This window comes from Periophthalmus magnuspinnatus, chromosome 17 (assembly GCF_009829125.3).
Source record: "Periophthalmus magnuspinnatus isolate fPerMag1 chromosome 17, fPerMag1.2.pri, whole genome shotgun sequence".
NCBI classification, from domain to species: Eukaryota; Metazoa; Chordata; class Actinopteri; order Gobiiformes; family Gobiidae; genus Periophthalmus; species Periophthalmus magnuspinnatus.
In genome coordinates this window covers 11,831,395-11,858,372 of record NC_047142.1, presented here as the reverse complement: position 1 = coordinate 11,858,372, position 26,978 = coordinate 11,831,395, and the positions used below count along the sequence as shown (strand labels likewise).

General features: G+C 39.4%; 2 protein-coding genes across 2 annotated transcripts in view; both read left to right on the top strand.

Moving 5' to 3' along the window:
* rps15 (ribosomal protein S15) overlaps positions 1 to 26,978 on the top strand; it is a 151,032-nt gene that overhangs the window by 80,862 nt on the left and 43,192 nt on the right. The window lies entirely within an intron of this gene.
* On the top strand, positions 332 to 9,236 carry si:rp71-39b20.4 (potassium voltage-gated channel subfamily V member 2). Its single transcript, XM_033981869.2, has 4 exons — positions 332 to 843; positions 1,911 to 2,544; positions 5,243 to 5,368; positions 8,907 to 9,236. The coding sequence occupies exons 1-4, from the start codon at positions 332 to 334 to the stop codon at positions 9,234 to 9,236; spliced, it is 1,602 nt and encodes a 533-aa protein (XP_033837760.1).

Sequence of the window (26,978 nt, the reverse complement as noted above, 5' to 3'; positions counted from 1 at the left end):
GCGCAGCTTAGCGTTAGCCTCGTTAGCAGTAGCGCTCTGTCATCTCGCCACTCTCTCCTCACTCATAGTCTTAAATCACATTGCTAATCCCAGTCAACAGTATTTTTAACTTGCGTTCGGACAGAAAGAACAGCAATAGGATTAGGGAATCAGTGAGGAGGCTCCAGCTCTTGATCTCCTCGCACGCTGAGACACAAGCGCTACAACCAGGCTACCACTTCTTATGTTATTTTTCATTTTGATTTCTTAGCACAATGTTGACTTGAATTATTGGAAATATTTTAGGACAAGTTTTTTTTTTTTTTTAGTTGGTTGGATTCAAAACTTCAAAATGGCGGGTTCTATGAAGCCCAAGTTGAAGGTGCTCAAAAAACGTCGATCCAGTCTTTTTGCATCCATAAAACGTGAGTTCAGTTTTACGTCGAGCGATGACCAAACACCGGAATTCCCATTTTCACAGGAAAGTTCTGTCAAACCGTGGACTTCTATGGACAATTTAGACAAGGCGGAAAATGGGCAGAAACCAACGCAACGGCAGTCCAACATCGTCAATTTGAACATTGGTGGGAAAATCTTTCACATTCCTAAACATTTGGTTCTGAAGTATCCCAAAAGTCGAATCGGACTGCTGGCGATGTGTGAAGATCCGGTGAAGAGGTTAAGTCTCTGTGACGACTACAATGTCCAGAACAATGAGTTTTTCTTCGACCGGGACCCAATGTTCTTCCACTATATCTTCCACTTCTACTGCAGTAACGTGCTCTGGGTGATGGATAGTCTATGTCCTGTCAACTTTGAGGAGGAGATGTCGTTCTGGGGGTTAAGACTCAAGGACACGCCAAGGTGGGACAGAACACAGCAATTATAAACTAAGTACTGTGTCCGAGATAGTAATAACAGTTAATATGGTTTGTATCGTGAAGAGGAAAAATCTAAATAATACACCAGCACTTGCTTTATTTAGCGCCTATGACTTAATTAATGGCCTAATCAACAGGCTCCCAACCTCACGTTCAACCTTCAAGTTTTTGCCAAAAAAAAAGAAAAAAAAAAAAAAAAAAAAAAATAGAAGCATGTTTTTTCATTTAGGATGTTTTTATTATAGATAAAACATGTGCCTTTACCCTGAGTGGAGCTTCCACAAACCTGACATTTTTCCTGGAGGAAGGCCAAGTCTGCTCGTTTCCACGGAAATGTTCCTTTGGGTATAATCTCCATGCAGAATTTTATGGATTATGGTTTTAACTTTCTATTTCCATGGAATTGTGGTTGAATTTCCACCTCCGTGAAATTAAATACTGTCACTTTAAGATTCAGTTTCAAGCTGCACTGCATTTCATATCATTAGTTTGCATAATTTGAAATTATATGATTTGTGCATTGACGTTTTTATTACTCTCACAGCCCACGTGAAAGCATCACTCATTGTCGTTATTGCGCACATACTATTGCTGTGTCGCTGGGCAACACACTTTGTCACAGATTGCTCACTCCAGTCAAATATACGTAACTGATTCTCTGATGACTCACTGAACACCACCATATGAAAGAGGACCTGTACAGTTACTTTTTAGTTTGGTGGTAATCGGTATACAGTAATTTTTCTAAAATTAGAGGAACACATTGTGATACTCGATCACAAAATTTAGGTTTCAAACTGCACAGTGTTAAAGAGAAAAATTGAAAAAAAATTTACAAAAAAGAATGAAAGAAACATAAAGTTGATTTTAATGATTGGAAACAACATTACGACTTTTCAGTTCAAACGATAATGTAAATAAATTGGATCACAGTTAGAAAAAAACACACCAAATCCAGGCACTCCAGAAAAGTTCAAAGTTTTCACCTGAAACCCACACACAGAAAAATAAAACCTGGTATTTTTCCCTAATCCTTTCTAACCGTTCCAGGTGTTGCCGCATCCTATTCGAGGAGAAACTGGACGACATCCGAGAGAAGCTGAAGGTGAACGATGAACTCATCGCCGAGATCAAACCTCACCAGGACGATGCCGTGTACCAGACCATGTTCCTGGGAGACTTTCGGAAGATGCTCTGGGACCTCATGGAAAACCCCTACTCCTCCCTGGCGGCCAAAGCGTTTGCTGTGTTCTCCAGCCTTTTCGTGCTCATTTCTATAGTTGCCATGACGATGAATACCGTCAAAGAACTCCGGGAATACAAACTTGGTGGCAAAACCTACATGGAGTGGATAGAGATCGCATCCATTCTCTTCTTCACAGTGGAATACTTCTTGCGTCTGGTGACTACGGCCAACATCGAGCAGTTCGTGAAGAGCGCGTTGAACTTTGTGGACCTGGTGGCGGTTATGCCCTACTTTTTGCAGATCATTTTCGAGACGTTTTTCATTGATTCGGAGGACATGAGCGCGCAGGAGGATCTGAAAACCATGGCTAGGGTTAGCAAAGTCAGCAAAGTGCTCAAAGTGGTGAAGCTAATGAGAATTTTCCGGATCCTGAAGTTGGCGAGACATTCTACGGGAATGAGGGCGTTTGGGTTCACCATCCGACAGTGTTCTGAACAGGTATGAAAAAATCCGCCATATGTAAAATGTATATATTATTCCTGTTTTGGGCTATTGCTTCACAGTTAGTTTTGTCACAATACAAACATTTTGATTTTTTTATTTCACACTCGATTTTTGATACTAATCACCAATACCAATTACGATATCACAATGACGATAAAAAGATAACAATGTAATTTTCATAGGCCTATATAAAACAATAGTGCTTTCTTTATCTTAGCGTGAGGTCTTGTATTTGTAATGCTAAAGCTCAAATTAGTTAAAACTGTTCAAGAAAACTCACATTTTGTTCTGTTAATGTGATTTTTTGCAGAATTGATACTTGCTCAAATTAATATCTAGTTTCAATATTAATTATAGTATTGATTAGTATCTGATTTTCAAAACTTTTGACAACCCTATTCCCAATTACTCAATTCACACTGCAAGATAGTCACCATATTTGACCAGTTGCCAGATTTCAGCAACCAAACTAGCGCAAGAGCCTCTGAAACAATTCTAATTCACACATTCATCACCTCCAGACTTGATTATGACCACCTACCTCTAAAAACTCCTCACCCACACCCGCCCCAGAGATCACATCACCCCTGTCCTCAAACAACTCTACCGGCTCCTCGTACAATACCACATCCAATACCAGGTCCTCCTCATCACCTACAAGTCCGTCGCCCCGCCTCCGCCCTCTGGAGCTATCTCCCATAACCCATCAGGAACACGGACTCACTGCAGCGCTTCAAATCACTGCTAAAAACCCACCTGTTCAATCTGGCATTCCCCGCATGATTTCTACCATTGTAAAGCATCTATGAGTGTCCAAAAAAACATTATATACTTGTATTGTTATTATTATTAATCCCAATACAAATTATACACGTGCATATCTTTTACCATGTCTGTCACTAATCATGAAGTATCATTTATTGGATTTTTAGGGATTCAAAATCAAAGTAACATTGAAATGCAAGCTTATATTTGGCTCCTGAACCAGTCAGTGTATTTAGACCAAACAGCAAAAGGGTTACAAGACATTTGTCAAATCAAAATGGCAACACCCCACAGTCCTGATATATAAAAAATAAAAAGTACATGACTGAGGGGGAGTCAGTGCCATAGTGGATCTATTCAACAACCTTTCCTTAGCTTTTCACAGACTTATACCAAGCAAAAGTAGTTAATAATGATATCGAACAACTAAAAGCTCAAAATCACTTTTAAAACATAATCAGCGAACTATAAGCCAGATGGACCATTACCAGACACTTGGATATGCAGCAGTTGATAGATAGTTTCTTAAGTTTGACTTGTAAGCTTATCACACTAACCATGTTAGTCACTGTAGAGAAGCTACGTTCATGTTTTAAAATACTGCTGTTCTGTTCAGTGTAATATACTGTGGACATGTCCATAGCTGCCTGAACAGCTGGGTTAGATCTGAAGTAACTGAATACATGTACTGAAAATACATAAACTGAATACTACTTTTAAGTTCCTGTATTCTGGTATAGTTACTGTTTCATTTGGTGGTGTTCAGAACACAGTTACTCTCCTGAAGTAAATGATTGCATGATGGTACGTCATTATGAAATTTTGTCTGTCTTTTTTTGTCTTTTTTCTTTTCTGTAATTGGACATAAATTAATACATAACAAACAAAGCTGTTTGTAATTATATTTAATGTTTTTTACACTTTTTTTTACACAATTCACCTCAGTGTACTAGTATTCTAAGTATTCAGAATTGGCCCATGTACCGAAATACGTTTACGTATAAAAGTTTTCCTCCTTCATTGCCTATACTAATGCATCTGTGTTGGTTAAAACCAGTGCCACTAAAAACCATTCTGTGTCTTTGTGAATGTTGTAATTGCTGTGTCTATCTCACTGGTGACCATGGAAACACGAGCCGCCCTTCACGGTGTCTGTCAGGGGAAAATGAGGTTTCACCATTTTAGCAAACTTCAAATAAGTTCACGATTTTCATGTTTGACGTAATAGTTTTCATGTCTTTGTGATTCAGTTTACAGTTGAATTATTTTAATTCACTTCATTTTTTGCTTTTCCTATGGATCCATAGCAAAAGAAAAATTTTATTTTGTCAACTGGACACAAGTGAAGACATTTGCTTCTACTTCTGTTCTGGTCAGCACAGAAGTAGAAGCAAAGTTTGTTGGTCAGCCAGTGTCCATGAGTGGACACTGGCTTAAATCTGTCTGAAGGAAGGAGTTAACTACAACTAAACTAACGCACCTGTTTGTTCACAGTTTCTGTTTGTTGTCCTAATGAACTACACTAAGTGTGAACTGTGCCTGAGTCATATTTTGCATAATCATTCAGGCCCTCAATGGGTGCTCTCAAAACTATCAGCATACTGGGTATCACTATTGTTTTTCTTGTTTTGTTTTAAATCAGAACAAGGAAACAGATAGGTGTGTTAGGCTCAGTGTAGTCAGCTATAAGGCAGTGTCCAACAGTGATCTGACCACAACTGAAGAAGCAGCTTGGACGAGCAGCGTCTTCACTCTAAACTTTGTGTCCAGTTGGCAAATTTAAATTGAAGGATTGTACAGATATTTTCCTGTGGATTGTAATAATATTGACAGATAGTTATTATACAATGAATCCTAATACATAATTTAGTGTGTATCTTTCTGTGCTATGCCTGGATAATATAAATCTAAAATGATCTGCTTCCAGGTGTGCTGTCTGTTCCTGTTCATTGCGATGGGTATCTTCACCTTCTCTGCACTGATGCACTCAGTGGAGACAGATCAGCCCGGGACCCCCTTCAGCAGCATCCCTGAGACGTGGTGGTGGGCCGCGGTAAGTGTCTCATACCAGACGCTTCTCCAGCATGCCAAATATGTTTTAATTTAAAGCAGACCTATTTTGCAAAATCGACTTTTCAGAGGTTTTATTCATGTTATTGTTGTTTCCTTCTCATTTAAGTTGTATTTGGAGTGATTCCTCTTAGGTTATAGTCCCCTGCCCTTTTTAGAAAATATTTTTGGGATATATACGTGGGTACTGTCAGTTTTTACCAATTTGTAAAGTCAGCATATCCATTATAGTACCTATTTAGTCCTATCTATTGCCAGTTTCATTAATCTATGGATAAATACAGTGTGTTATCTGCTCACAAATACTAATCAGTTTGTGCATTGTCATTTGAAATATCTGAATACTGCGTTAAACAGAGCTTTATCATGGAGGCGTCAGTGCAAGTGTCAGTCCATGTGTCTGTCATTAACACAGTGGTTTAATAGACTCTGCAGCTGTGATCTGGAGAATCTAATCCCGTCTAATGCACTGTAAGACCCAAACTCATCTCAGGACTGCACGCACATAAACACCCTCAGAGTTCATGGGAGCGCAAAATAGGGGGTGTGCATTGGCGTAGTATTGTCAAGATACTAAAATTTTAAATTCCAATACTAAGGAATAGACTTGATACCAGCACAATAAGTAAAAACACTTTCTTTAGACAATAGAATGTGGCATTTTCAACATTATATCATAATACTTTTGTGCATAAAGTGGGGTGATAGTAGCTTCCTTGATGTAAAGTGCTATATAAAAATGTGACCTTAACATTTATATTCCCATGTGGCCTTATATAGTATCCATTAGTAACTGGTTTTCAAAACCTTTGACAGGGCTACATTGGTGAAATGGTTAGTAATGTTATAATAGCAACAGTAGCACATAATGAGTTTACTTGAACAGCAAAAGTTTAAAATTAAATGACTTGAATTCATAAATCAGAACATTGATCTTGATTTCAATAGTTTTGTTTTGTTTGTTGGTCTGTATTTTTTAATTTGTGTAGTGGGGTTGTCTAAAGTATTGAAAATCTGATACTAATTGATACTAAAACTAACATCGAAACTCATTTGAGCAGGTGTCGATACTAAAAAAAGTTACATTCACAGGACAGAGCTAAACATTTCCTGAATAGACACATAGACTAGTACACACCCATGGACCACTATAGAACCTCCCTGGACGACTGAGGGATTACACAGATACAAGGACACATGGGAATATAAAAGAAAATACTATGATTTAATGTTGATAATCACATTTTATCACATAGTATTGAGTTTATTCCTCAGTATCAAAATCATGACAACACTATTGTTTTTTGGTTTTTTTCACTTTTCAAACAAAAAGTGTAGATGTTAACTAATCATGCTCTAAATGTGATTATTATAGCCCTACTATCACAGTAGAAGGTTTTTAATAAACACACAAAAGTGAGCTGTAAATGTTCTTCCTTGTGTAATGAATGCACTCTTAAGTAATATAAGGTGCACATAAGAGCGCAGTTACCTAGTTTCTATTTAAACACTTATCCAGCTGTAATGACAGGCTTAGTGTAAAAAGGCACCACGTCCGGCCTCACAGTGCCAAATCTACAAAACTCTCTATCTATAGTCTGTGATCATTTATTCTGGGTGTTGATGTTCTTTAAAGCCCCACTGTGTAACTTATAGCCAAAAATTGGGTAAATTTTTTTTTTTTTTTGATGTTTTCATTGCTCTGAAAAACAGTGTTCTTACTGTGAGCGGGCTTGCATCTCCATAGACCTCTTGCTCTTCTTTGGCCTGGAGGAGGGCGTCTTCCTGCTGTTTCTGTGGAAATGTTCCTTTAGCTATAATTTCCTGTTTTTCCTGTTGAATTGTTGAATTGATCATTATGATAATAACTTAAATTCAACAGTTATTTTCTTATCAACCCACTGAAAATAACCACACTTAAATCAACATAGAACTATGAATAAACCCTTGAAAACCATTGAAAAGCTATAACTTAAAAACACATAACCTCACATGACCCACTGGGGCGAGGGTTTGTTCTGGCAAGTTCTGTTCAGTGTTGGGCAGTAACTGAATACATATACTTAAAATACATATTCTGAATACTAATTTTGAGTAACTGTATTCCAATACAGTTACTCTTTCATTCGGTGGTGTTCAGAATACAGTTACCTTTTTTAAATAAAAGGCATGACAGTACTTCATAATGTAATTTTGGCTTTGAACTGCACACTACTAGTACTCTTCCCATCACTGGAGACATTTCTCGAAAAGCTTTGTTTTTGTTCCTCGTCTTGTCTTGTGGAAAATTGTGTCTTGTCCCATCACTACTCTCCACAGATCTGACCAGTAAATTATCTTGGTAGCTATAATTCAGCATCTTTTTAAAAATTTCTTTTATGCAGATGTCCAGTCAAGGGCCTATATTACTGTAAGGCCCAAACATTTGTGAGGCCATAGCTTGATGCTTTGCACACCTGTTTCACCGTTTAAAATGCCCCAAAAGTGAAATAAATCCACAGAACGATCCAAATGCAGCTAAAAACTCTTTACTGAGTGTTCACATTATTGAGGACATACGAATACAAAGAAAAAAGGGGAATTTACAAGGCAACAGAAGGTAAAAAACAACAACATTTGGCTCCTCTCCACTTTTTTTCCAGGGTGCACCTGAACACATCTTAAATAAGGAGCCATAGACCACAAAATAATACAAACAATAAACATTACTGAGGTAAAACTTATGATTAACATGAGCAATAATTAATTAAGGGGAAAATGTAAATACGTAAATCTAATTATTTCGTAAGCAAATAATCACCAAATAATCATGTTCAGTATAAAATGACCAAGATAACCCCAAATCATGAACTCTAAGTAAATATAAAATCAAACAAAATAATAATTATTTTCTCAATAATGAAAAAATATGAAAATTACAAAACTAGGTTTAGGCTCCAACAGTTATGATATTTTCTGATCTATGTTATAATGTTGTTTCCTCATCACAAACAGACCTGGACTTGTGTTTTGTGTCATTCACACATGTTTGACACACAAACCCTGCAGATTTAGTTGTTTTCAAACAGAAAACACACTGTTCCACCTTGTGATGTCATATGGCGCTCCACTGTGTTTCTAAACTCCATGCACTTTCACTAAGATCATTTGGATGATTTCAGCCTTGAAATTTACAATCTCCACTGAACAAAAGGTAAAAGAAAGCTGTTAACTTGAAAACTACAGACATGAGAAGGTGGAACAGAGCATTTTGAGCTTTGCAGATGTAAACAGAGTATTAATAAAGATTTACTGAAACATGTGTGAAATAAAGTAAAATACAACTCTGGGTCTGTTTTTGAGGAGGTAACAGCATTATATCATGACTTAAAGCTCACAAGAGTCCATTTTGTGTAATCTAGGACCTTTAATGTGCATTGACCTTATCAAATAAATAAATAAATTAAATAAAGACACTCTATGAGAAAAGTTAGGTCGTGCACCTCAACACCTCACCTCACTCCGTGTCTTCTCATTCCCAGGTGAGCATCTCCACGGTGGGCTACGGCGACGTTGTCCCGGTGTCCTACCTGGGCCGCTGCGTTGCCTTCGGGTGCATCTCCTTCGGCATCATCCTGAATGGCATGCCCATATCTATCCTTTTCAACAAGTTTTCTGACTACTACGCCAAGCTGAAGGAGCAGGAGTACACCTACTCCAATACGGAGCGCACATTCCAGCTCCGCAAGCGCATGAGGAGGAGGTTCCAGAGCTGCCTGGAGCCCCCGGATCTGGACGACTCAGACGATGAAACACACTACAGGCCCACTGTCAAGCACACGCTGCAGACCAAGGACTGTGCAGGGACATAGAGGGACAACAGGGACAAGGGGCAACAGGGACAAAGGGGCAACAGGGACAAGGGGGCAACAGAGACACAGTGAGACAATAGGGACACAGTGAGACAACAGGGACAGAGTGGGACAACAGGGACAAGGGGGCAACAGGGACACAGTGAGACAACAGGGACAGAGTGGGACAACAGGGACAAGGGGGCAACAGGGGCACAGAGTTGACAACAGGGACTAGACAGGGTGGACAAGGAGCCAATGTAGTTCCTTTTTCACTAGTCCTGTGTAACTCTACTCACCAGTGTTGGTCAGATTACTTTGCAAAACGAATCTGATTACTGAGTACTGATTACTCCTTCTACTTACTACTCTAACTAATTACTCTATTTCAAAAGTAATTTGATTTATATAATTATACTATAGGTTACTTTGAAAAAACTGAAACATACAGCTTAAAAAAAGCATGAATTCTTCAGACTGATGACCCTTTCACACTTCTGTTTAAACCTGATTTCAAACTGAGGCGACTTCACACTCCTCCTTAAACCAGCATTTCTATTGTTTTGGTTCACAGCTGGTCTGTGTCTGGGACCAGAAGCTGCCATCAAATGCTGCTATTCTATCTGTTTATGGTTTTATGGCACAGATCTATAGATTAAACACATTTTTGATAGAGAACAAGTTACTAAAGAAACTAAATTGACTAAATTGACTAAAGTAACTAAAGTTACTTTTTACTACTAAAAAGTTACCCCACAAAGATTTTCATTGCACATCCATTCTTGACTAAAAATGTTCTTTAAAATGAGACTCCAATAAAAAAAGAGTTCCATATTAGCTTTTATTAATCCCTATAGGGGCTAACTACATTTAAATTAAGCAAACATGGCAGGGGGAGGAGGATACCCTCCGTTGTGAAAAGGCTCTAAATGAACATGTGAAGTGAGCACCCACATTAAAAACCTTAGAACTCCCTGAGCTCCTCTAAACAAAAATGTGTGCCACCGCCCCTGGAGTCTGAAGATGGGTCATAGTAAATGGTATTGACTTATGGTGCAGTTAACTTCAGAGGTGGGTAGTACTCACTTACATTTACCTTTTTTAAGAAACTGTGCTTTTCAGGGTGCTTTCCAAGCAGCAAACTTTCACTCTTACATGAGTAAACATTCTGATTCCTTTTTCCACTGTGAGTAAGTCAACAAGTGACAAAAGCTTTATATTGACAATATGACATTATTTGAACATTTGTTTCTTGCATTCACTTTAAACTATCAGACGTCTCAACAGTTACTCTTTAAGTTACTCTTCCAAATTCCCAAATACTGTTTTACTCTTACTTGAATAATTTTCTTGACCACTACTTTATGCTTCTACTTGAGTCATATTATTTTGAAGCGACGTTACTTGAATAAAACCTTTGGCTCCTCCACCCAACTCTGGTCAACTTTAACAGAAAACTAACTACTGTTACTAAACTCATAAAAATGCTGTCCTCAGGGGATTTTTGGATTATATTCTGCAGTGTACCAACAAATTCAGTTGAAAAGTAACTATTTACACCAAGCCCTCCTGTTTGTGATGCCAGTGTCCACCCTGTGTGCTGCGTGCCTGACCGGGTTCTCCAGAATGGCCTTATCTCCTCTGGTGTGCGCTGGGCTCAGGGGGGAGCAGCAGAGGAGGAGAGGTGCATGCAGATAAGCTGTAAGACTGGGCCTGCCTATTAGCATGCTAAGCGTGAAGACTCCTGTCAAAGTGAGGCTAAAAATAGGACCAGACGACTCACCACAAGCACCAGGCTGCGACGGCCAGGACTATGCTCTGGAAGTGCTATTAACACAATATCCTCTGCTCTGTGTAAATATGTATATTGTGTATGTTTATCTGTTAACATTTTCAAAATTAAAATACAATGTACACATATTATTGGTGTGTGTGTGTTTTTATTTATTTATTTATTTATTGTTTTTTTTAATATGACAGTGCTGTACACAGTGGGAGCAGTTTCAGACAGGGGGCAATTAATGTCAAAACTATTAATGGCAATTTGATAAAGATTCTGTACAGGTTGTCTGACTCCTGCCTTTTACCTTTAGTTCAGTAGAGATGGGCAATTCCAGGGATGAAATTATCCAAATGATTCTAGTCATTCTAGTGGTGTATGGAGTTTAAAAACACAGTGGAGCACTTCCTGTATCACCACATGACATCACAAGGTGGAACAGAGTGCGCAGAGTGAGCGAATAACTCAGCCTAAATTTGCAGGGTTTTTGTGTTAAAACTTGTGAATGAAACAAAACACAACTCCAGGTGTGTTTGTGATGGTCAAACAACATTGCAACAGTTCAAACAATAGTGTAATATACAGCCTTTAAAGCTGCACTTTGTAACTTTTCTGGGGGGAGAGTCCGCCACTTGCTCATCTGCTTGTGTCAGGGGGATTGATATATTTTGTGTCATCCTGTGGAACTTTTTGGGCAAAGTAAAACATCTCCATGGAGACAAGCACCTGGATATACCCAAAAGTCATTGACACTTTTAAATCTTCAGTAGCTCCTATAATTCTTAACTTATACTCACCAAATTTTAGCATTGGGTAAACTGAACCTTCTGAGATTTTTGGCAATATATACGGTTATAATTGTTCACTTACACTTGAATTTATCACTACTTAAACTTGGGGAAGTAAGTTTTTTAAGTGTCCACCATTTTCTGTTTCGCGCTGAATAGCCTGATCCAACACACTTTACATAACATTTGAAAGTTCAATATAGATCCTCCATATTACGTTTTAAGTCATTTACTGTCTGAGGTTTATTCACAAATACCTTTTCTTTAAGATAGACCCACAGGAAGAAATCAGGACTAGTCAAGTCTGTGGAGATCACATACTGCCCCGTCTTTGAAAACAACTTATTATTCCTTTAATGACATTTACTCTCGGGGCATCTCTGATATTAAAATGTCGACGGTGACATCGCTGGGTTTCTGAATTTGACCCATGTGACTCAAAGTACCACTGTACAATGAGGCTTCGTTCCTCAGTGCTGTATTTGCTCATATTAAAGTCGTAAGGGTCGTTCTAAATGCTCTGACAACATAAAATAAAAATATTTAGAAACAAAAGAGTTATGAAGTTGGATCAGTCAGACATGCTGTTCCTACTTTAACATGAAGGTGATTAAGTGCAACTTCTTTAGATTAACATTATTTTAACATTAGACTATAGGCTAATATCTTCCATGGGGCAGATCATTTATACCAGTATCATGATCCCCGTAGACACAGTGTGGCTGTTATCTAAGAACAGGATTAGTGGATTAGTTGTGCTCAGGTCACACAGGTGAAGAGTCAGTTATCTGCAGGTTACTTTCAGCTCTGTACTAGGCCTACCTCACCAACATGTTTTTATTTGGACACTTATAAAGCTATCATAGAGCTAATGTGGCTGTAGCTGACTTCTTTCATGGAATAAAGTTTGACTGTCTTGTCCCAGTACAGTTGTATTGTGAAATCAGCTGTTGGGGTCAAAATGAGGCTGCTGTGTCCTGTCTGCATCTACCTATAAAGCACTTTTATTGCCCACAAACCCAAAATTGTTTAAAATGTTTATTCTACCCTAAAAAATCAGCTTTCTGATAAACATTCATTGTGATGTGATGGGATTTGCAAAAAATCATGGATTCAGTTCACAGTGCACATTTTAAAGTCATACAGGAATTGTTCCTTGTATTGTTCCACAGTATGGCATTAAACATATCATTCTCCCTTAGTTCATAGGTGTAGTGATAGTGTCGGGGTTTGTGAGCTGACATGTCTGTACAAGGCAGAGGATAAGAGGATCAGGAGCCTCTACTGCAGACTGTCAGGTACAATTAAACACCAGGCTCAGCCCTGCAGGACGAGTCCATCACATACCTGCTTTAGGAAGGAAGGAGTCCATCCATGCTTTTTATAAAAGGTCATTTGGACCGATTTGTCATTATTGTGACGTACCCTTCCAGCCTCTAGGGTGCCCCAGAATGTTAACTCAGTAGTAGTGACATCCATTGATACAAACGACTTCCATCCTTTTTCTTCCTCTTATCCAGGGCCAGGTCATGGGGGCGGTCTGAGCAGGGATACCCAGACTTCCCCCAGCCCAGAGACTTCCTCCAAAAGACATAGTCCCTCCAGCATGTACTGGGTCTTCCCTGAGGCCTCGTCCTGGTGGGACATGCCTGGAACACCTCCACAGAGAGGAGTCCAGGAGAAAAAATGTCAAAAAAGACAAAATAATTTAGTCAACGAACACTGTCCCATAGACATTAAAATACATTACATAACCGTGTCATACTGGAGTCCTGTCCCCTCATCACCTCCTCATCTCCTCCTCATCACCTCCTGATCACCTCATCTCCTCCTCATCACCTCCTGATCACCTCATCTCCTCCTCATCACCTCCTCATCACCTCATTACCTCCTCATCACCTCCTCATCACCTCATTGCTTTACAGTAGCACCGTGACCTTGATGTGCCTGACTGTCTGGCTCTGTTCTAATTGGCTGCAGTCGCTCAGTGTGTTCAGATAAGGCGTCATATCCAGTGATACAAAGAGGAGACATCATACCTGAGTTATGTAACCAGTCTGGACAAATGCATGGCAAGAATGTGAGAATTTAAAGTGCGATAACAAGAGAAGCCAAATGTTTTTATGTTATCAATGAGTAATGCTCATCTAAACAAATACATATTATGTAGTACCTGTTTTGTTATTGGCCTTGAACACCTTTGCTTTGACATTTCATAGTTTATTAACTACTTTAAATAATGGCTACTTTAAAAAATAATTTCACAGCCTCAGTGCTCCCTATACACTGATCTTGCACAGCTATTAATTATTTATTAATTAATCATTGGACTTATATAGCTGCTTTGAAGACACCCAAAGCGCTGATGAGACACACACAGGCACATTATTTGTAGAGGAGAGTTGGTAACTGAAATAAACAAAGTGAGACGGAGACATTCATTTCGTGTTGTCTTGGCTCGCTGCTACTGCCGCTAACAGGAAGCAGAAGACCGACCTCTCGCTGCGCGTGCTGCCATCAAGTGGTGAAAATCAGAATTACAATTGTTCGTTTCTCAAAATAAAACCACCACTAATACTCATACAATACAAAATTACATTAAATAAAAACTACATACACACACACACACACCCACACCCCCCCCCCCACACCCCCCCACACACACACCCACACACAAAACACACAAACACACACAAAAACAAACACACACAAAACACACAAAAACAAACACACACAAACACACAAAAACAAACACACACAAAACACACACACACACACAAAACACACACAAAAACAAACACACACAAAACACACAAAAACAAACACACACAAACACACACAAAAACAAACACACACAAACACACACAAAACACACACAAAAACAAACACACACAAAACACACAAAAACAAACACACACAAACACACACAAAACACACACAAAAACAAACACACACAAAACACACAAACACACACAAAACACACAAACACACACAAAAACAAACACACACAAAACACACAAAAACAAACACACACAAAACACACAAACACACACAAAACACACAAACACACACAAAAACAAACACACACAAAACATACAAAAACAAACACACACAAAACACACACTAAACACACACAAACACACACAAAAACAAACACACACATTCACATTATTATTTGAGTCAGGAGGCCATTTTGAAATACACATTCATTTTACCTTCTTTATTTTATTTTGTGTCTTCAACCACCATCTCCTATTAAGTTCAAAGCAGTGCTGTTCCTGCATGAGCTTAACTAAATTATTAAGATACTTGTAGCCCTTTAAACCACTAGGGGGCCCTGAAGAGCTGATAGAGTTTGCCACCTGCTTGTCACCATGGAGATGTTTTTGCTTTACCTGGAATGGCCCACAGTATGGCATTAATGACATCTATCTCCAGTATATATTTCAATCGACTAAAAGTTCTGATATTTTTGTTGAATAATAAAAACTACTGGAGATAAAATTTAACTTTTCAAAGGATATGGTTTTGTGAAGCTAAGCACTTACATACAAAAACAGCATCATCTGCATATAAATTCTCCTGTATTCAAGATGTCATTGCTCCGATCAAACCTCATTTTCACTGCCACTGTTACTTGCCCATTGCTCTGTACTTACTTTATTTTTCTAATGAGTGATGTATGTAGAATTTGGCAACATCATGAAGTCATTTTAGGACAATTATTTTAAAATCCACGACTCACTCACAGGGTGAACTGCAGCTATCCTCCGGAGGTGCCGACAGCTACCTGCCACTCTTTGTTGAGATGGCGTTTAAAGTGACGTCAACTCCCATTTGCCACCGCAGTTTTCTAAAAAGTCAGTCTTGTTTCTTTTAAATTGTCAATATTGCGATTTAAAATATCCAAGTGAAAACATAATGATCCACAGGTGTCATAGATTATAACTATAGAGTAGACAGAAGCACAATATGTCTGCTCCAATGCCACTGTACATGTTTTAGGACTGATACACCACATTCCAGACATTACTTTGTTTGTAATTCCTAGATGTCTCACTGAAGCCGCCCTCCTCCTCCTCTACCCTCATGACCAAACACTATCACCATGAATCACCATACTGTTCTTCATTTTACGCACACCTGCATGTTTTGGAGCAGAAATCATGTCTGCTGTAATCTTAATGAGCTCTTCATCCTTGATGGGGCAGGGTCAGGACATACTTTTCCCTTGCCAAGGCTGATCATCACGAGAAGAATTTGTCTCCTCAGCACTCATGGCCCACTATAAAACCTCCACATCTTCAGTGGTCCTCCAACATTCTCTTGAAGCTGTAACCCGCTCACAGTGAAGCATGTCTGGGCTGAAACGGGTGCTGTGCCTGACGGTGGTGGTGGTGGGTCTGGTCGTGGTGGGTGTGGTTGTGGAGGGGCATGAGAGCATTAAGATGTGTGGGAGAGACCTGATTCGACATGCCGTGTCCTACTGCGGGAACTCGAGGCTGAGGAGGGCCGTGCCGATGCCAGAGGCGCCACAGCAGAGAGGTGAGAATGAATCATCACACACAGGGTCACTAATTGATACTTTGCAGTGACATCACACTGGGGGTGTTCTACATGTATGTCTATGGTGGAAGTAGCAAACACTGTCAAAAACATTTTAAGTCAGAAAACGCAAGAAAAAAACAGCACAAATCAGTTAACCTACACCGAAGTCAGTTCTTTTTGGTCAGACTATGTTAAAATAAAGCTCAGATTAAAGTCTAAGAGCAGTGCCTACAGTTAGCTTCACACCCCCAAGGATTGTTGACATCAGCTGTAATAATATGTAAATCTCACGACACAATAATCATGATATTCATTTCACAATAAGATATGTATTACCATTTTAGAGATGCCAACAGAGTTGAGGAATTGCCACGTTTTCCTTTTAAAAAACCTTGACAAACCTTTGTTGCTATTGATACTTTGCAGTGACATCATACTGGGGATGTTCTGCATGTCTCTCTATGGTGGAATGTTCAGCAGTTACCAGTATTTGCATTAGCAAACACTAACCAAAAAGTCTTAAAACCCAAGGAAAAAATAGAAAATGGATTTAAACAGCACATTTTCAGGAGCCTGTGATGATCCAGAGCAGTGCCTCCAGTTAGCATCACACCCCCAGGGAACGTTGACGATATCCACTGCAAAGTATCGATAGGGATGGTAGAGTAAAGCTCATACAGAGACATACGCGTGAAGGAACAAGCTGACAAACTGCAGGGTCACTACTGCTAAATACGAAAAGCCAATTTTTTGTCCATGGAACACTTTTATTTAGCTCAAATTAGCTTCATATGGCAAAATGGAAACAAAGTAGTTCCTCCACTGTGATTGTGCACCGCTTTGTTAGACTTTAACTTAAACTTTATTTTAACATAATACAAAAAAAAAAAAATACAATAATACATAAAACAATACAATAAAAAAAAAACCCAGATAATTTAGCTGGAATTACAACAGGTGAGCTTGTTCATACAGTTAAACAAGTTCCTCTCAAATAACATTACAGTCACATGCTAGCTAGCATTAGCCAACAACACCTAACAGGACCACAAATGGTTGTATTGATCACCGGCTCCTGAAAATGTGATGTTTAAATAAATGTTGTACTTTTTCTTGAGCTTTCAGATTATCCTAAAACTTTTTTGGCAGTGTTTACTAATGTGTACATTGTGTCGCCAAGGTAACTGATGAACATTCTGCCATACACATACATGTAGAACACTCTCCACATGATGTCACTGCAAAGTATCAAAAGCACTGATATCTTCATTATACACCCACAGATGTTCCTGCCTCACCCAGCCAAGAGCAGGACGCTTCCTCTGGCCCCTCCCCTGTCCCGTCACAGCCAGGGGGCGACATGGGGCACAGGGAGGACATGGAGGCTCTGGTGGCTCGCTGGCTCCCCCTGTCTGCTCGTATAAGACGCACCGCTCTGAAGATCTCAGACTTGTGCTGTGAGAAGGGCTGTAGCAAGAGAGAGCTCATCCAATTCTGCTGAAGCAACCACGACTAAATTATTCTTATCTATGAAAATTCAATTATGAAATATATAATAGACTTTTGTACTGACAATGATAGAAATGTAATGTTAAAAGAATGCCGTAATAACTATTTATTTCCTGATATAAAATGTACCTATATTTAATTAGCCTATATTTAAAACTGGACTGAACTTAGCTGCAATAAAAAATTGAGTGCATTTTCTTTTGTTTTCCTTTTTCTTGATCAATCAATCAATCAATATTACTTTAATTGTCCCTGAGGGGCAACTAACGCAAACTGAGCAGTAAAATACAATAATAATAGAAAAGCTCAAACAAACATCTCACTGCTGCTCCACAGGTAACGTCATAAGATCCAGTGTGAGGGAAGTTTGAGGTGAGTAGCAGCCCTCAGGACAAAAGTGTCCCTGATCTTTGTCTTGGAGCCTTAGCATCACCGGCAGCATCCAGGGGGGAAAATATTATGATTTTTGTTTGGTTTTTATTTTGTGACAATAAGCAATCAAAAAATCTATCATCCTTCTACCAATCTGGATAAACTGACATAAAATAAAAATGTTTAAAGTTCTAACATAATTTTGAGATTATTTCTTGCTAACTAGAAACAGCCTGATGACAAAATAATGAAATAAAATGAGCCCACACAACGCCTGACCCCAACTCACATTTTGGCCTGAATCTCAAGAGCACATGTACACACTGTGAAGTTTGTTTATCGTTCTACAATTATGTCACCAATGACGACACACAGCTTTGACCACAACCTTTATTAAATTTTTTTTTTTTTTTTGATGCAAACAGAAATAGATCAGAATAGGAAAAAAGAAATAGATTCAGTTTTACAAATCACATTTAACAAAACCCAGTCTGGGAATCAATCCTGGGAGCTTCTGGCTGTGAGGCAAGAGTTTCGCACTCTTAGCCACTGTTCCGCTGTAGAAAAAGGCATGCTGCTCTTTATCTTTCCAACTTTCTAAACTTCCCATTTTGTCAAAATTATAGAGACTAATGCTACCATCATTACATTTGAAAATACCCCTCAGCAATTCGGAAAAAAGTTAAAATCCACACAGTCTTCACAAACTTCTCCAGGACATTTTATGAGCACATCCTAAAAGCAGAGATGGAGTTAGAGCCACAGGTACATTAAAGAAAGGGTATTTTACTTCTATGGGGTATTAAAGAGGGGGTATTTTACTTCTATGGGGCATATATGACATATTCAGATCACCATGTTACCTTTTATTGTTTTGAAAATGCTATATTTGCAGAAAACCACCTATTAAGAATCTTACAGCTAATGTAAGGTGGGTTGGATTAGGGCCCAGGAGAGATCGCTAAATGACTGAAACACGCATGGGTGACATCTAAAACGTCTTGTTTTTGATGAGGGAACAGTATTGTAACATGGTAGAAAATAAATGTTTGCATAATACCCCCTCTTGAATAAAAAAACAGAGCAGTATCTAACCTGGTTGGTCCCTTTTGGGCTTAGTTGCTCCAGGACATTGTGATGAGGCTGGGGTTGCGGGTTTTATACAGGGACCGGCGGCGTCTTACTGCCCCACATGTCTGCCACACAGAGAGGTGGTGATAAAACCTTCAAATCAGGCTAGAAATCTAGGGTAGTAATGGACTCAGACTTGAACTTTATCTGCCACATCAAATCAATAACATCTGCAGCTTTTTACCGTCTAAAAAACATTGCAAAAATCAAAGGTATAAACCAGACCTAGAGAGACTTATCCATGCATTTGTCTCCAGTAGGTTAGACTACTGCAACAGTCTGCTCACTGGCCTTTCCAAACGAGCGTTAAGACATTTATTTCAATAGATTCCCTTTTTCAGTCCAAGGTTTAGTTTATTTTTATGCCTGACAGTTTCAGTCTCAGTTTCTGTTCACTCACAGCAGAAGGGTCATGTGCTGTGCGTCTCTGGTCAACAGATTTAAGCAGGTTTTGGCACTATCTTCCTAATGGTGAAGGCAGGATGACTGCGCCTGGACAGGATGCTGTCCTGAAAAAGTCAGACTGCAGATGACGCTTTTGTCCTGCCTCCACCTGTAGGAAGACAGCCCCAAAACCTGTTTAAATCAGCTGACCGGACAGCCTTGCAACATCACATGACTACTCTGAGGAAACCCACTGGTGAGCAGTCCAAACTGTCAGATATGAAAACAAACTAAAGCTTGGTCTGGAGAAAGAATCTATTAAAATAAATTGTCTGAAAACCAGATGAACTTCATTTTAAGACAGGTGCAGTACATCCAGAACACTGCTGCTCAGGTCCTGACTAGAACCAGGAAGTACTTCACACATGTGTCCTGTGCTCAGGTCTCTGCTCCTGTGGCTCAGAGAATAGACTTTACATTAGCTCTGCTTGTGAAAAAGTCTCTCCATATACCAAAGTACATCTCCGACATGTTAGTGCCATATGAACCATCTCACACTCTGAGGACTTCAGGGACCGGCCTCCTGCTGGTGCCCAGAGTCAGGACTAAACATGGGGAATCGGTGTTTCAGTTTTATGCAGCTAAAACCTGGAACAGTCTGAAGATGTGAGACAGGCCTTTACTTTGACAATGTTTAAATCCAGGCTCAAAACAGTTCTGTTTAGCTGTGCACATGACTGAAAGGTTTTTATTCTGCACTTTTCTCTTTCAATGTTACTTTTATAATTATTATTTATGTTTTGATTTGTTGTATTGTTATTTTAATGTCTTTCTTATTCTGTAAAGCTCTTTGAATTACTTTGTGTACAGATTGTGCTATGCAAATAAACTTGACTTGCCTTGACGCAGACTATGGAAAAATGCATCTTTTTTAAGGCCCTGTACCTGATGTTTTCTGAACAGTTCATTTTAAACAGTTTTCATTTTATTCCTCACTTACCTTATGCATTCTGAGCATTCTAATTATTTATCATGATAAGATTATAAGCTTTTGGTGGCCAAAGCGGAGTTTTGCTGTTGCAGTAAGCTCACAAAAGTATACAAAATACTTATTGAGCCTGAAAAAGTATTGTTCTTTTCATCATACATTGAACAGCAAGTTGATATAGTAATTAGTGCTACAGGCCTCTGATAAAGCACCTGACCCTTGTCCCCAGCACACACAGCATGGGTGACTGAAAAAATATCATATTGCAAATATGGTTTTGGCTAAATGCAATTACTAGATTGTTAGAATATTAGTTACAATTCTGTAAAATGAGGGTTAATTCAGAGTGAGTTGTTATAGATTGGACTTACCTGGGTACAGTTATTAGCAGTCACGCACAGAGACACAGAGCAGTGGAGGTAGACGTCAGTGGAGACGCCGGTGAACTGGAACATTTGAAAGGAGAAGTAATTGGAGATTCCCACACCGTTCCCATGGACTGTCACTGTGGAGTCATTGACGTTCGGACAGCTGCACATCACAATAACATTAGAATAAGAATTAAAAAAGAGAAAAACTAACTTCAGTGTTTGTATTATATAAATAGTGATGGGAAGAATACGTTTAAAATGTATTTAGTTACAGAATACAGAGTACTTCAATTAAAATGTGTTTTGTATTATTTATAATACTTCAACACTGAGTTGCAGTATATTTTAGTGAAAAAATACTGCATAGAATTACAAAATGCTTTATTTTTGAGGCAGGAATGATGTTGTCTTTTTTCTCACTAATATCGTGGAGTTTGCAGTGACAATTTGACAAATATTTATGGACTAATAATAACCGCACAAGTTTTTGTCAAATGGATCTCACGTAAACAGACTAGATTATTTATGAAAGTTTTAACAGCTCGAGCTAAAGTAAGCAGCTAACGTTAGCAACTTAACACAGCACCGATTTATTTAATAGTGTTTTATTCATAATCAGGGTTAACAGTGCGATAAACCAGAGCTTCTATCTGCTTTATTCAGTCGCATTGTGCCCAGTTAAAGACCTGTTGCTGCACTGTTCATTTTTCCAACTCTCGCAGTGCATTGTGGTCTATGTTGACTGATCTAGTGACCATAACTGGACACTACTTTACAAGGTGCATTGTGGGAAATTTGCACAGTTTTTTCACTCACAGGTCATGCAGGCAGCACAAAAATGGCATGACCACTAAATAGTGCGGTAATAATGTGGACATTCAGCCAGTATCTCACCCATTTTTGATCAGGTAATATTTAGGCGTAGAGTTGGCCAGCTTTTGACTGGTGCCCCAGCAGTTGTCTGTAACCAGGGACACTGTGTTTTGGTCCACTCCCTCGGCAGTCAGCTCCACCCAGACTGGGTCCTTCAACTGCAGCGTCGTGTTCGGGGTGATGGCTTGGGTCCGGGTTGAGTCCTTGTAGGCTTTCATGGTCAAATTATAAGACCAGTTTCCAGCAACAATGGTCTCTACCACAGAGCTGCACCAGACACATGACAAAACAGGAGAGCTTTTAGGACTGAACTACAACAAAACCAGGACTGGGAGTAAAACAGGACTATACCAGGACTGAACCAGGGCTAAGACTGGGACTAAGACCAGGACTAAGACTGGGGCTAAACCAGGGCTAAAACCGGACTAAGACCGGACTAAGATCTGAAACTAGGACTACACCAAGACTGAACCAGGGCTAAGACTGGGACTAAAATGGGATTAAACCAGGACAAAATCAGAACTAAGACTAGAAGTAAGACCAGGACTTAGACCAAGACTAATACCAGGACTAAACCATAATTAAATTAGGATTAAACCAGGACTAACAAGGACTAAACCAGCACTAATAATAATAATGGCTTACACTTGTAATGCGTTTTACAGGCTTGTCAAAGCCTCTCAAAGCGCTACACTATAGTCATTATTCATTCATTTCCACACTTGGTCATGGTAAGCTACTATTGTAGCCACAGCTGCCCTGGGGCAGACGGAAGCGAGGCTGCCAATCTGCGCCATTGGTCCCACCTATCATTCGCACACACACCACTTTCATACTAGGCAATGTGGGTGAAGTGTCTTGCCTAAGGACACAACGACAGAACTTGGTCCGAGCGGAGCTTGATCCACCGACCTTTGGGTTGGGGGACCAACACTCTAACCACTGAGCCACTGTCCTAAACCAGGACTAAATCATAATTAAATTAGGATTAAACCAGGACTAAACCAGGACTAAATCATAATTAAATCAGGATTAAACCAGGACTAAACCAGAACAAAACCAGGATTAAACCAGGACTAAGAATAGAAGTAAGACCACAACTAAGTCCAAGACTAATACCAGGACTAAACCATAATTAAACCATGATTAAACCAGGACTAAACCAGGACTAAACCAGGACTAAACCAGGACTGAACCATGACTAGGAGCCCACCTGTCTTTGATCTTGAGGGCCACAGTCTGGGTGTCAGGCTGGTTGTAGTTGCAGGAGAACTTTACCTCAAACTGGTCATGGCGTGTGATTATACTCCCGCTGTTGTTCGTGAGCACTACTTTGTTCTCATAAATCAGCTGATCGCCTTGGACCTGCCACACACATGCACCACAAGAAAACTTTATTGTCGCTGAGGAAACTACACTTTTATTCATACAAACTTTGCACTGACATGTTTTAACCCTACATGTATGACCTGGAACCTTCATTTTTCAAATAATCACAAAGAAATTGGGAACAATGAAATTCTATTTAGTTACAGAATACTGAATACCCAAATTAAAATGTATTTTCTATTATTCAGTTACTATATTCTGAATACTTAGAATGCTTTAACACTAATTTGCATTATATTATTATGCATTCATTTATGTGTAATTACAGATGAAAAAAAATCACACACACACATTGCAAGAGCTGTGTGTTTTTGTTTTTTTGTTTTTGTTTTTTTTTTCTCACTGATACTGAGCAGCTCAAAGCCAAAATGACATGATGAAGTACCACCATGTATTCCATTGATTTTAGGAAAGTAACTGTATTCTGAATACCACCAAATGAAAAAGTAGCTGTACAAGAATACGTTCTGATTAATATTGTTAGTATTCAGAACATGTATTTTTGGTACAGAGCTGTGAGATGTGATTTTTTGAGCGCTCGAGCCTCAAATGCAGGACAATACAGGATCACTCAAACATGAATCATGAATCAATCGAATGACTGAATATGTTTATGATGAGGTAATGCTGTTTTAACATGTCCACTTGAAATATAAAAATGATCACCGTGAGCTATAGATCTGGATGATATGACAAAATTCACACTACCAGTCAAAATTTTTGACACACCCTCTCATTCAGTGTTTTTTTTTTCTTTATTTTTACTACTCTGTACATTTTGTATACACACAGAGGACACAAAATGTACAAAGTAAGATATACGGAATTATGTAGCCCAGAAAAACATGAAATAACTCTACTAAATATGTTTTGAGGCTACTTTTAGGATTTCAACATAAATATAAAAAATATATATTTTGTTGACTTTTGACTGGTAGTGTATGTGAAAAACATAGCTTATTCCACACTCCAAACTCCAACTCCAAAACACTTTTACAGAGAGATTGGCTTCATTAAACAAAGCTCATCATTGACTATTGATGCAAAATGGAAAATGAGTGAATTTTATTTAAAAAAATCGAATAAAATGGATAAATTGCACATACCGTGATATTGGTCCCACACATGTTGTCAGAGTCGAACTCAAAGAGCAGCATGTGGGTCACTGGGTCCAATTTGCCGGTACAGTTGAGATCATTGAGGCGTAACTCCTCGTAATTGATTCCTTTCTCAGCCAATAGGCACGTAGCGAGATTGAGGGAGGCGGAGTTGTTGTAACACATCGTGGACTCACCTGGACATAAACAAATGGACAGTTCCTCAGTTCACCACTAAGAGCAGAGAGAGGAGTGCACTGAAGTGAGTTTTACTAGTAGACCCTTTACAAGATGGTTTACTAGTAGACCCTTCCAGAAGTGACCAGATTAGAAACAGACTTTGAAGATTTGAATGTAACATATTTAACTACCTTATTTTCCAGACTATAAGTTTCTTCATAGTTTGGACAAGGGTGCGACTTATACTCAGATGCGATTTATATGTGAAATGTGTTTTTTCATCATTATTATGCATTTTTTGGCTGGTGCGACTTATTCTCTGGTGTGACTTATACTTTTTCTAATATTTAGTAATCCCCAGTAAATAATCATAAGATCTACTATTTTTGGATCGTAAAGTTTTGGGTTTCATTCAAAAGCGGTTCCTACCTGAAGTGCTGCTGACACTGGCGTTAAACCCGGCGCGGCAGAGGCACATCTCGTTTAAGTTGTGTTGTCCACAGAACTCATGGTCACTGCAGTAAGTCTCCTGACAGAGACTCATGTTTGTAGCTGCAACGCAAAGAAAGAACACATCACATCAGCACACAGGCGGGGAGCAGAGAGGAGAAGAGGGGAGGAGAGCCAGAGGAGCAGAGCCAGAGGAGCAGAGCCAGAGGAGCAGAGCCAGAGGAGCAGAGCCAGAGGAGCAGAGTCAGAGGAGGAGAGAGAGAGAAGCAGAGCCAGAGGAGCAGAGTCAGAGAAGGAGAGAGAGAGAAGCAGAGCCAGAGGAGCAGAACAAGAAGAGGAGAGTCAGAGGAGAAGAGCCAGAGGAGCAGAGCCAGAGGAGCAGAACAAGAAGAGGAGAGTCAGAGGAGAAGAGCCAGAGGAGCAGAGCCAGAGGAGCAGAACCAGAGGAACAGAACAAGAAGAGGAAAGACAGAGGAGGAGAGACAGAGGAGGAGAGACAGAGGAGCAGAGCCAAAGGAGCAGAACAAGAAGACCAGAGCCAGAGGAGAGACAGAGGGGCAGAACAAGAAGAGGAGAGCCAGAGGAGGAGAGCCAGAGGAGGAGAGCCAGAGGAGCAGAGCCAGAGGAGCAGAGCCAGAGGAGCAGAGCCAGAGGAGCAGAGCCAGAGGAGCAGAGCCAGAGGAGCAGAGCCAAAGTAATAAAGATGCATTGGACTAGATTTAGAATGAAGACTCGTCCTCACCACATGAGGCTGTGGTTCTCCACTCGGACAGTGTGATGTTCAACATGGAGCAGGCGGAGGCGTAGGCTTGGAGGAACGCGCAGTCATAGCCGTCTTTTAAGGGATATTTACACACATCCTCCTGACAAATCCCCATAAGCGGAGCGGGGTTAATCAGAGGGTGGCACGCGGAGAAGAGGGTGTTGTTCATGAGCATACAACTGTGGATAAAACACACGTTACATGATCACTGTGACTGACTTATACTAACTTTATTTAGTAATCCACAAGGAAATGAGTGTATGTACAAGTGATATAGTTAATAAAAAATGAAGCTAGACCAAATACCCATGCTAAATATCTTAAGATGTGCTCAGAATAACAGAACCAAAGTATAGCATGACTCTAACTTAAACAAAGTAGTGCTGAAGGATCACTACCTCTGACTTAAATAAACATGTATGTGTGTCTAAGTGTGAGGTGTTGAAGCAGCTTACCTTTGTTGGGCGGTGGTACAGTCATCGGTAACATTCGTAACGTCTATGGACAGTGCGCCACATCTACAGCAGCAAACACATTCAGATGCTTATCATGCTTATCTTTCATATGTAAAATGAACTAAACTAACTAAAATCACATGTATTTCAGAATGGTTGTGCAGAGATAAACTTCCGGGTTAGCAGTTCAAGAGTAGAGGAAAATTATGACACAAAAAATTGCTGCGATTGTGCATTAATTTATGTTCATTTCTACAGTCCAATGACAGTACCACACTCTTTTTAATGGGTGCCCTGTTAAAAGAACTATACAAACAAAGGCAAACAAAACAAATGACTGCATAGGTCCATTTAAAACATTAAAAACAGGAGCAAGTTTGATTATAGATGTCAATTTTTGGGGTGCAAAAATAACCAAAAGCTTTTTTTTTTCTATTTCAATTTGAGTGCAGACAACCCTGAGATCTCTTGTTAAAAGTTCAAGTGAGATATTCAGGCAGTCTATCAAGTAGCCCCTTATAATGACATGGTGGTACAGTGCTGTCGTCTTCTAACAAGCAAATTTTAATTCAGTTTGTGAAGGAGGCATCTTACCCCTTCTCGCTCCATAAAGAGGAATTAGAGTTTTGCACATCTGAAGAGTTGATGCACAAACCTGTCTCTCCAGTCAAGTCTGTGGACAGAA